Source organism: Lolium rigidum, chromosome 7, assembly GCF_022539505.1.
Source record: "Lolium rigidum isolate FL_2022 chromosome 7, APGP_CSIRO_Lrig_0.1, whole genome shotgun sequence".
NCBI lineage: Eukaryota > Viridiplantae > Streptophyta > Magnoliopsida > Poales > Poaceae > Lolium > Lolium rigidum.
The window spans coordinates 95,952,635-95,965,016 of record NC_061514.1 but is presented as its reverse complement, the minus strand read 5'-3'; the positions used below and the strand labels follow the sequence as shown (position 1 = coordinate 95,965,016).

The following is a 12,382-nucleotide window of genomic DNA, read 5'->3' as shown; positions in this document are numbered from 1 at the left end:
TGGCATGGAACATAAGAAATTATCGATACGTCGGAGACGTATCAGCCAGCACATGGAGGTATACCTGGTTCAACAATCAAAAAATCCGAATTATAAATTGCTTGATAGAGCCCTACTTTATTCATCTTGGGAAGATAAACACCTTTAACTTTAATATCCGCTTTTCCTAGGGATATTTCAAATGAAACTTCCTTGATTTGCAACATGGGAAAAAATCTGAATTTTTAGCTAATTTTCTATTTGAGAATTGTTGGTTTCAAAGAACTGATCTAGAAGATTTATCACAACAAACTTGGTAGCAAAACCTTAGAGGGGAGTCACGCAATACATTTGGTAGAATATATTTATCATTTGGTAGAATATATTCATTTGCTAAAGGGGGAAGCAACTAGTAAAGGGGATTGATAAACTAGATAAGTTTAGTGAGATGATTAAGTTGACAAATCAACTAAACTGAAGTGTCACTTGACCCTAAGGAAAATTATTCGGGGATGAGAGATCAAATGGACATATAGGTCCAAGGAAATCAAGCTTAAAGAATATGATTATACCTCCAAAACTATCATCAAAAAGCAAATGGTAGAAGAAGGAAAAACACTTCATAGATTCACACAAGAAGATAGAGTTATTGATGGCAATAAAAATCTAAAAAATACATAAGTGAATTTTACAAGTAACTTCTCGCAAGACTAGAACATGTAAATATACCATCCCCATGAGTTAAGAATCTACCAATACATGGTTTTTGATTTTTTTTTACTTTGGAATAGATTTTGGAGGCCATTTTTAATACATAAGTTAATAAAGAAGGTCACAATGATTGGTTCAATGCTGAATTTCATGATTTTTTTTGGCACATTGTTAGATTTATCTTTAAGGATCAGTGAAGATTTTTACAGAGGGAAATTGGATTTTTATGGATTTAATTTTGGGGTTGTCACCTTATTTCCAAAAGAAATAGATGCATATTGCATTCAAAATAACATGCAAATTTCTATTTTGAATGTTGTTTTCAAAATCATTTCCAAAATCCTAATGAGGATTGCTTCGTATGTGCTGAAGACCCCTCAACTACATTTATCTTGGGGCGGTACATGCTCGAAGGTGTAGCGATCATGCAAAAGACTTTGAATTATATAAAAATAAAAATTTCTAGATGTTTAAAATAGATTTTGAGAAGGATTGTACTTTTCCAGGTAGTCCATAAGGATCGGATACCCATATCCCAGGACAATACAAACCCGTTACATGAATGCGCCAAAGCCAAAGCAAGCCACCCCAGCAAGAAATAAATGAATTCCAAAGATCTTGGGCAAATCCAAAGAGGGGTTTCCCTTCCGGTCATCAAAGAATATTTTTAGGTCCCAATATACCCAATGCCAAATTCCTGCCAAGAAACGCAAGCCAGAAAACACATTTTTGTAATTGCTATTTTATTTTTCAATTACTTTTTCAGTTGATAGAAATAAAGATAGTAGTAAGAAGTCTCTTATCGCATTTGGAAGGATACCCATCCTTATAACTATCCATAACCATTTTTGTCTCTAGCACGACCACTTGATAAAATATGGAGAAAAGTAGGGGAAATGGCCGATACTACTGGATGAATTCCTCTTTGGCATATAGGTAATGTGATTGGTATTCCTGTGATTGGTACATAATAAAATTTTGGATTGGGTTCATCTCTATAGTAATCGGAGGGACCAGATTGTAAACATGAAAAAGTAGGAGCTTAGCAGGTAAAAAAGTCAAATAATCATTTCATCTCCAAACAATATAAACTAAAGGTTTTCCAAGTAAATTAAATTATTTGATTTTTCTGCGAAAAGGACCGCCAATTTATTTACCATCATCAACAATAGTACAAAGAACACCAAAGGCAATAAATACAAATAGGTCTTTGCACCACCTAGCGAAGACTACACACACTAGAGCGAGTCAAAGGTGCGCCGCCTATTCTAGGAGCCTATGTTATCCCTCCGATTTGACTTATTCTAGGAACCTTAAATTTTATTATGTCTTTTGAGCAAATGATGTGCCTAAAATAAACTTTCACAAGAGTGAAGCCTAACGTTTAGGGCAACACAAATATGGAATTTTAAATTTGGTTTTTTTTAAACTTGCAACACTAGTGAGCTCCTAATGAGATATCTGTGAATTCCGATTGATGAAAAAAAAGATTGGATTTTTTTTGAAGGGAATGCACTAGGGGAAGATCCTATAACGATTTTTTTTTATATAATAAGAACCTAAATCTATATCCATGAGGATAACCTTGGTGGCTGGGTGTCACATCCACATCCCTAACCAAGATATCTAGGCTTACTTCTTGTGGGGTGAAAAACTTGCTATAGGATGAAGACTATTCTCATAAATTCTCCTGTAACTAGTGTTCCATTGTATATTCTTTCTTAGATTACCATCTGCGTGGAAAAACTTGAGAATAAACATAGGTCAGTATTTTTTTATGGAGTCGAGACCAAGATGAAAATAAATATCATTTTGGTAAGGTGGATAGTGGTGTATCTACAATAGACCAAGGGCCTTGCGAATTTTAAATCTAGATATTATGAATATTGCTTTGCTTTCTAAATAACTTTGGTAGCTTTTTAATGGAAATGTTTCTGGCAAGACTTTCTTTGGCAAAATACCTAGAGAAGTGTAGTATAGGTCAAGTTGAGGTAAATGTTGATAATTATCACTTCCTACAAGGGCTAATGGAAGTTAAAAAACTTCTTTTCCCCTGTTGTAGAATAAATTGGATAATTGGAGAAAGAAAAGGTTTTGGGAATATGTTTAGTTGGAAAAAAGTTATCTGGCTACAATTTCCATACATTGTATTCCATATCTCTGAACTATGCCATAATAGTAGCAGAGGATATTGAGAATGGTATTAACAGTTTATCTTTAAGAAGAGTTTGAGTTGGCGAGGAAAGTTTTCTATGGGATGAGTTTATGAACACTTGTGCAAATTTTTTTTACACCAACGATGACTTGTAAATCTGGACACTTTCCTCCCTAGGTGTGTTCAGTGTGAAAAGTTTTTTTTATACCATAACGCAAAATTATGGGATGGCGCTCTACACATTTTTTTTTCTTGGAAATATATTTCCTCCATAGTCAAAACATTTGTTTGGTTGGTGCTTAACAGACTAAAGATGTTCTAACTCAGAGATGCATAAATTTTCCCGAAACATGTGTTTCTATTGTATGAAAGGATCAATAAACCATATTTTCTTTATATTACCTTTAGCTTGATACAGCTGGAATGTGGTGAGTAGTGCAATATGAATGTAGTGTCAATTTCCTAAATTTAGATCTTGTTTCGGTTTGGCTACAAGGATTTGGGCAATAAAAGCAAAAATTGATAAGTGCTAGAGTGGTTGTTGTGATATGAAGTATATGGAGAACCACAAATCTTGTTTGCTTTGATCACAATTTGCCAAATTAACTAGTAGATGAAGTGATCAAGGTTGTATTTTGGGTAGATTTTTGGGGTTGAGTTCCATCCTTCTAGGTGAAGGAATGCATGAAAGCTGGAGTTACAATTGCGCGCATGGTTAATGGGAAGGGTCTTGGACGAGATGTTTTAAGTGAGAAGATGATTAGCGCCATGGAGCTATTGAATGATGATCTTATTTGCTAAGGGCATATACAATTGGCAACATTAATCATGTTTCCTTTCAACATGAACGTTGTAGAGTTCCATTTCCTTCTTTTGGAAGGGGATTTGCTAGCTATGAGCTAGCCGAGAACAAAGTTCGTGCTCAGTCAAGTCCTACGTCATTTTATTTACTTCGTGATTCGTGCTAGTCATCAATTGCAACATAAATTGCTACTGAGATTTGATGTCATCATCTGACTGGGAACGAAGCTAGTTCTCAGTCGTCTGAGAAATAATTACACACTTTTAAAGAGACACCCCTTCTGGCTTTGTATACAAGGCAACTATCTCATTTCTCGTATACCAAGGCAACTATCTCATTTCTCGTATACCAAAGAAACAAAGCTAGCGGCATGGTTTAATCGCTCAGAAAATCTTCAGTGTTTTGTGCTAACTAAACTTGTTGCATGGGTGCCTTCCATTCGCATGGAGTTGCAACATTGTACTTGAGAGAAATCTAAACAATTATTCTCGAGAAAAGATGGTGGACTTGTATAAGTAAATCATATTTTTGGTAGTGACCACAAAGGGAGCACATTAGGTTGTTGTTGTTGAAACTTTCCTTTTGAGGAATCAATCCCTGTTATTACCAGGTGGTTCTATTAATGGAAATGAGGGGATTTATCCCTTTTATGAATAGTAAATTAGGATAATGGGATAAGCAATAGTATTAAATTAGATGAGATCCAGAACAGCTGTCTCTTATGGCCGTACTCCTTCTGGCCACCGTCCAAAACCACAGCATGCCATGCAATCCAGTACTCAGCAACCCGAGCATCCTCAACAGATATAATATAAGCTGTTTATTTAATCCAACTACACCCGATCTCTGATCTGAGCCGCTGACTATAGGAGATAAGGATCCGACGACCAAAAGACTAGCCAAAGCCGAGTACTCGAGCAACGCCACCACTATGCAAGCATAGCCCGGGTCCACCGGATGGGGATGGTCGGTACGCCTGCGGAAAGGGGAACACAACACAGTGCCCAGACCCGTCGCATCTCGCAAAGCCGTGCAAGGGAGTACGTGGATGCCTTATCCCCATCCTCATCAACCCACTCCACCGAGTCTCAGATAACCATCACGCTGAATTGTTTTAAATTTCCTTCTACTACGAACTGAGTTCTTTATCTCGTCCCGCGCGCATCCCCCACGACTCGTCATTCTTATCCTCCCCACCCCCGGTACCTTTATAGCTCCCGATCCCCCCGTCCTCTTCCCCCAAGCTGCCCTGCAAGCAAACCGTGATCGATCGCAAACCATTCATTTACACTGCGTTCGTGCGTTCGTGTGATCTGTTCGTTTGAGAGATGGAGGCCTACGTCTTGTATCCGATGAGCAGCAACTGGAGGAGGGAGGCCAGCCGCGAGGAGCAGGAGGAGGACATCGGATGCCCGTCCGACTCCGAGATGTCAGCGACGGACTCCATGTTGTCGTCGTCGGGTGAGGAGCTCGAGGACGACGCCACCTCCAGCTCCAGCTCCAGCTCGTCGGGATCCACGGAAAGCTTCGAGATGTCTTCACTCATGGCGCAGCTCCCGCTCAAGTACGTGGTTTGCCCACACACCGCCGCGTTTCTTTCAAGGCTCGATCTTGAAGCTGTGATCTGACATGGTGTTCTTTTCTTTTCCGCGCAGGAGGGGGCTGTCCAAGTTCTTCGACGGCAAGTCGCAGTCCTTCGCGTCGCTCGCGGCGGTCGGCGGGCTGGAGGACCTGGCCAAGCCGCCTAGCAGCAAGCGCCTCAAGACGTCGCGGAGCTGCGAGGTCGGGCTGCAGGACGCGCACCGCAGGCGCTTCGCAAGCCGCAATGCCGCCGCCTTCAAGAAGGTCTCCAAGGGGCGCCTCTCCGTGCTCGGCAAGGCGCAGGCCAACAAGCTGACGCTCCGGCCGGTGACGGCGAGGCCACAGGGGTTGCCCGTGAGAGGAGCTCTGCTGTTTGCTTAGCGGTTTCGCCCACGGATCAAGTCAGTGTCGGCTGTGTCGTGCGTGTTCCTGGAGCGGTAGGTGCGCGCGGTTATTACGTGGATTTTGACACGGTAACGATCGGGGCAAGTGCGGTACAGTAGCTTTTAGATTGCAGGTGGTCCATGCATATGTGTAAATACACAAGTGAGAAGAGATAAAGCATGCTGTACAATTCCTCTTCTTAATGCTTTCAGTTTCATCGCCTAACCCATTATACTTCCGTCAGATTTCAGAGCAAGATTGCACATGTATATCATTTTGAACACACGATTGGGAAAAGTCGTGCAGGGATCTTTGCTGCGCATCTCAATTCTCATCTCTTACTCCCTAAAAAGAAGAGGGTCACATCGTTGACATATCATCCAAATGGCAAGTCGCCATGTTATTCCAAGTTTCCCGCCGTGGATGCGCCAGGGTCATCTCGGTTTATGGTCAGGGGCAAAGGGGAACCCAATTGCTTGAGGTCTCTTCGATTAATTCAGGACAATTGCCTGCACATTCAGAGGTGGTAGTTCAATTTTGCTATGGTTGGATGCGGAATCATGTTTCCCTCGGGGATACTTTTGGCAACACCCATTTTCTTTTGCAATAAAGGAAGATATCTCTGCCCAACATGGCCTTTCCTATTGTTGAAATATTTTTTTATCTCATTTTATCAGTTTTTTACTTTTGATTAAGTGGTCAGGGGCATGAATTCAATATAGTATATTTCCTACCGTTGAAATATATTGTCTAGCTTATTTTCACATTTTCTACTTTTCGTTAAGTTGGTTGGTGCATGAATTTAATATAGTATCAGAGCCAAGAGGTCTTAACTTTAAGACCCTACCAGCCCAGTTTTAAGAAAACGGTTTTGCGGCCTCCATTGAACCCACGACCGAGGACTAAAATAGCCTAAATGTGAGGAGGAGTGTTAAAATATATGGCATGTCTATCTCCATCGGTTTGGGCTTTTGATTAAACTAGCTAGTGCATAAATTGAATGGGCTGGTGACTTGATGATTGGGTGGCCTTTAATTCAACAACAAATTTCTGTTTTTCAAAGGTCTAGTCAGTGATGGGTGATTTCCCTATTTGCCCATCCTTGAAATGGCTTTGGAAGACGTGTTGTCGATAAAAGCACAAGGTCCTTTTCTGGCTACTAATCTAAATGATAGACGAATACCATAGCCATGCTATAGAGGATTTTTTTCTTTATTCCGGAATATACCTGTGAGATATGTGTTGAGCATGTTCATGAGACTAGGAGCCATTTTTTTCTTCCTCTGCTCATTTGTTGTCATGTGTGTAATATATTTGTTCAAACTAGATTCCTCTACCATAAATTTTGATCTTAAAGAAGTGCTTCAGGACCTGAAGAATTGGGTAGCCCTTCTCTATGGGCAATAAAAATTTTGTAGCATGGAAAATTCAGACCGCAAGGAATGACTACATTTTTAGAGCTGCCACACCCAATATATACAAATGTAGGAAGGCATTCAAAGATGAGATAGCACTTTTGTTGCATAAGGCAACTACAACGATCATTCATGCAATCCTCTCTAACCCCACCCTAGTTTAGTGGCTTGTGGCCTTGTAGTAATTAGAAGTTAACTTTAGCTCTAGTTTTGTACAAACATTATAAAATAAAAAATGTAAGAAGTGTTCAAATCTGCTGTACAGCTTAAAAAATACTAAACCATATGGAATGCTCATGATCGCGCGATAGCTGACCATTAGTGACACTTTAGCATATTCAAATATCAGCACTACTTAGGATGGTAGCAATTCCAGCCTCATTAAATAGTTCCTTGTCCTCAAGGAAGTGGGCCTCGAGAGATCCATGCTTCGATCGTCTACATGAAAAAAGAAGGAATTTTTCTCAACTTCCTAAGTATCTTGCCGAGGAGATAAATCTTCTCATTGGATCAACCACCGAACAACGATAAGATTGTGGTGTGGTATTTTACTTGTTTGTAACACGTGTTGTAGTTGTGTGAATCTTGCCATTATTTGATTAGCAATGGTAAGTCTGGGATAGAGATAATAATATGTCTAATGTGAAAGTGCATGGAGCTCTCATATGTTGTTTTGGTAATTATTGACAATCCCTACGAGAATTAATGTTTACATTGAGTTATATTTGTAGGATTTATCAATAGGCCATACTTGAACCATTTGTTTGTATCAAGGTTGAAAGAATAAGAAAGTGAAGAAGATCAAATAATGGCCAATATGTTCAAGGTGTGATCCGAAGAATGACCATGTGAGAGATGAGCCTTTTGGAAGCGTGTCTTTTGAAGAAGAAGATTGTGTGAGCATGCATAATTAACTTCAAGACATAATCATTGTGAAGAAATAAGAAATGATTCGAAGTTGCAAGTTTAAGATGAGCCATCTAGAAGAGATCAAATGCTTGAATCTTGTCGTACATATGGTGGTCATGGATATGTGAATATATGCCTAACGACATGCTATTCCATAATGGGGTATATGGTAGAAATTCGAAGACTTCACGAACCAAGCACAATAAAGAAAGATGTTCCAACTTGATGCAGTTAAGATCGTTATCATCTATCTCAAGTGGAATGCGCAATGCTAATTTTTGTTCTTGATAGGTTTCTATTTTATCGGACTCTTGTTGTTTGTTGGGAGACCGGGGCCTAGGATCGATAGTTGTACTATCACGAGTGCCTCTTGAATAAGTGTCTGGTGCGATAGTCAATACGTGGTTGTAGAAGGCTAGTCGCAGTGGTTATTTAGAGATGCAATGCCAAATGGTTTTCTGAGCGCATCTTATTATGGATCTATCTCCACACACAACATGATTAAAGGAATAGGTTATCTTTATTAACATTAATCTTAATGCTAGAGGTGGATCCAACAAATCCCCGAGAACACTTCACCTTATTGAGTTTCACTTCATTTCTTACTACACTTGTTACTTTATTGCCTTGTTTATTTTCTTGCAACCAAATACAACTCTCTTCAAAACACCCCCACTTGAGATTAAGGAACGACTTACAAGTGGCCCTTGATAGAAAGTAGCAAGGGGCATCAAGACCTTAACTAGTAGCTCCTCGTGGTTCGATACTTATTTCGAAACTAGCTACAATTGAACTGTGCACTTGCATTCATCATAGATCTTGGAGAAATTTGGTGTTCTCCTCCTTTGTTCTTCCTCTCTTATAATACCATAGTTTTTGTAGCTTTTGTGGCATATGGGACTGAACGACTTGAGAACCTCGTGTTTTCATGACATTGCATTTGGTGCAGCGGTTTCAGTTCTCTACGGAGATTCGGAGAAGTGAAATAAATAAGCTAATTTACACTCGGATGCTTGTACGCAGAGTGTGTTCCTCTTGGGCTACCCTATACGCCTATGTTGCTTTGTGGCCTTTTGTGGTAATTACTTTGGAGCCTCTAATTGTTGTGGAGATTATCTTTCCCCAAGCTTCTGACCTTTGTGCAGGTAAGTTACGAGACTTCGATTAAGTTGTGAACATTTCCGCAAATGTATACATGCTCGGTGACCGTATTCAAGGGTCCCATAGAGGCTCGAAAATTTCCATTTTGGTGGGAAGGCTCGAGGAGAATACGATGATCCAGTGTGGTGCTTGGGGAGCCTCGTGCATGCACATCACTCGAACGGAGAGTAGCATCCGCAAGGGTGCGAACTTTGAGATACATCATTATCTTCATGTGCCGTGATTATCTCTTTACCCGAGCCCGTTTAATTATGCACTTTACTTTGTTATAGTCTTCATGCTTGAAGTTATATACTCCCTCTGTTCCTAGATATTGGGTGTATAGTTTTTGGCACGGAAATTAAGAAACGCTCATTGACGACAAGTTACACGAGTTTTGGGCAAGATTACCCCTGAATTATTGCTTTGACAAAATACATGAGTTTGCCTGAGCTAAGAAAATGCAATCAAATCCGTAAAAAATCTCCAAATGAGTGGTTCTACGCAATACACCTTATATTTTGTAGCTTTTTTCGGAAAAACTATACACCTTATATCAAGGAACGGAGGGAGTACCTTGCTATCACCTTGTTGCTTGTCTTGGCTAGCATAAGTTGCTGGTACACATATTTGATCCTAGTTTATTTAGGTTATGTGCTTGACAAATTAAAAACAAGTTTTATTCTGCATTTGTTCAATTCCATAACATAAAAGTTTGAAATTGCCTATTCACCCCTCTAGGCAACATACACATCATTTCAAAATGTGTTTATTTAAATGGTTAACATGAAACACACAATAGATCCTAAGTCACTTACATAATAGTAGGTTTATATGTTGAGACTCCAACATTCTGCAAAAGATCCAAAAGATCCATACAGTTTGTTGTGAGTTTAATGGTATCTCTCGAGATAAATGTCACAAGCCTATAGGGTTGCATGCTGGGGTATACCATGTGTCCATTTTCTTGGGTTGTTACACACTATTTTCATTTGCCTATTTATTCATTCTTGATCTAGATTGTGTTGGATTATGTTTGAGATTAGATACAATATTTGTGTCGCTTACAGAAAAGTTTTCCGATCTATTTTAGAAGGCCAGCAGGAGAGGAGATAAACCTACAACCATGATATCCGCTTCATGGGTTCACCTAAATTAGTGCACCTCAAATATGTTTCTAGAATATTATCAACTCTCTCTTCTCTCCATCTGACTTGGGGTAGTATCCGAAATTATATCCTGATGACTCGTCTACGACTTTACCAATGAAGACATAGATATCCAAATAAGGGATTTCAAAACTGTCAAAGTCCAACACTTCACCAATGATTTCAAAAAAAAGTATATCCCTCAAGCCAAGGGCCTAAGACTGGAGAGTCAAGGATTGTTATGAGTATTGGGAGCTTACTTCTATCTCAATTTATCTTTCATTACATCAGTACATATTCATTATACGAGGAGGATTGGCGATAAATAGTTTAATCCTACAACAACATTATGTACTCCTTGTAGGAAAAGTGGGCATGGATGCTCATAGGGTGGAAGCCTCTAGAAGGTTTACTCAAGGCCACTCGAAAGGTATCCCGAGTTCAAAAATAAAACCTACATAATACAAAATAGACCAATATGGACAATAATAAAAGGAGGAACACAACCAAAATACATAATAGGACTCAAGGCCCTACAGAGGACCCAAGTAATTCACGTCTATAAAAGGAAACACCACCATCATCATCATCTTCATCCAACATCCAAGATCGATCTAGGGCAATATATCCTTTTTTCGAACACCACAAATCTTTGTCGAGTTCATCCTTTGATATGGCCGAGTTGTACCATTTAATCCAGTCTATACTATCCACACATCATACACTCCATGGGAAATATAGGGGTTTACCCGCATAATGGTGCATGAAATCGAGTCTCTCGTGACATATTATGACATTGGAGTCTCCACGATAAAATAAATCATGTACTTGAACAAAAAATTTTGTGAGGCCATAAGTTCTCCACGATTTATCCCTAATACACATGACCCTAGAATTTAATTCTACTATTATACTTATCTTAATCATTTCTTATATACCATAGATTTGCCTCTAGGAATTTATTCATAAGAACTATACTCACAATGGGGCATTAGCCAATCCCAGGAACGGAGCGTAGAAGGTATGAGTTCGACACTCGGTTAGCCCATAAGCTTTAAGGAGGAGAAGACTAGCTGGCATTGGCTCTTTGCTTTAGGGACAGAGTCGATCAAGGGGATGACGGAAAATGGCAGAGAATGTAGAAGATAGTTGATACGTCTCAAATGTATCTATAATTTTTGATGCTCCATGCTTGTTTTACACCAATTGCTATAAGTTTTGTTTACACTTCGTGGCACTTTTATGAATTTTCCGGCACTAACCTATTAACAAGATGCCACAGTGCCAGTTCCCCGTTTTCTGCTATTTTTGTATTTCAGAAAAGTTGTACAGAAAATATTCTCGAAATTGGATGAAACAAAAGCCAAAGTTCCTATTTTTCCTGGGACGAAGACGAAGTCCAGAGAAGAGACGGAGGAGGACCATGATGTCTACGGGAGCTTCTATTCTTGTAGACAGTGTTGGGCCTCCAAGAGCAGAGGTTTGTAGAACAGCAGCAAGTTTCCCTTAAGTGGATCACCCAAGGTTTATCGAACTCAGGGAGGAAGAGGTCAAAGATATCCCTCTCATGCAACCACTGCAACCACAAAGCAAGAAGTCTCTTGTGTCCCCAACACACCTAATAGGTGCACTAGTTCGGCGAAGAGATAGTGAAATACGGGTGGTATGAATAAGTAGTAGCAACGGCACCGAGAAAAGTGCTTTGCCCGGGACGGTAAACAAGCGGTAGTAACACGAGCGGTAGTAACGCAGCAGTAGTAACGCAGTAAAACAGTAAACAAGCAGCGATAGCGGTATTTAGGAACAAGGCCTAGGGATTAGACTTTCACTAGTGGACACTCTCAACATTGATCACATAACAGAATAGATAAATGCATACTCTACACTCTTGTTGGATGATGAACACATTGCGTAGGATTACACGAATCCTCAATGCCGGAGTTAACAAGCTCCACAATTCAATGTTCATATTTAAATAACCTTAGAGTGCATGAAAGATCAATTCGACTAAACCAAGTACTAACATAGCATGCACACTTGTCACCTTCATGCTATGTAGGAGGAATAGATCACATTAATACCATCATAGCAATAGTTAACTTCATAATCTACAAGAGATCATAATCATAGCATACGCCAAGTACTAACACGGATGCAC

General features: G+C 39.6%; 1 protein-coding gene across 1 annotated transcript; it reads left to right on the top strand.

The window, feature by feature from the left end:
• Positions 1 to 4,823: 4,823 nt before the first annotated feature.
• Positions 4,824 to 5,837, top strand: LOC124675684 (protein OXIDATIVE STRESS 3 LIKE 2-like). Its single transcript, XM_047211759.1, has 2 exons — positions 4,824 to 5,211; positions 5,303 to 5,837. Exons 1-2 carry the CDS (start codon positions 4,976 to 4,978, stop codon positions 5,607 to 5,609), a joined length of 543 nt encoding a protein of 180 aa, XP_047067715.1. The 5' UTR covers positions 4,824 to 4,975; the 3' UTR covers positions 5,610 to 5,837.
• Positions 5,838 to 12,382: the final 6,545 nt, after the last annotated feature.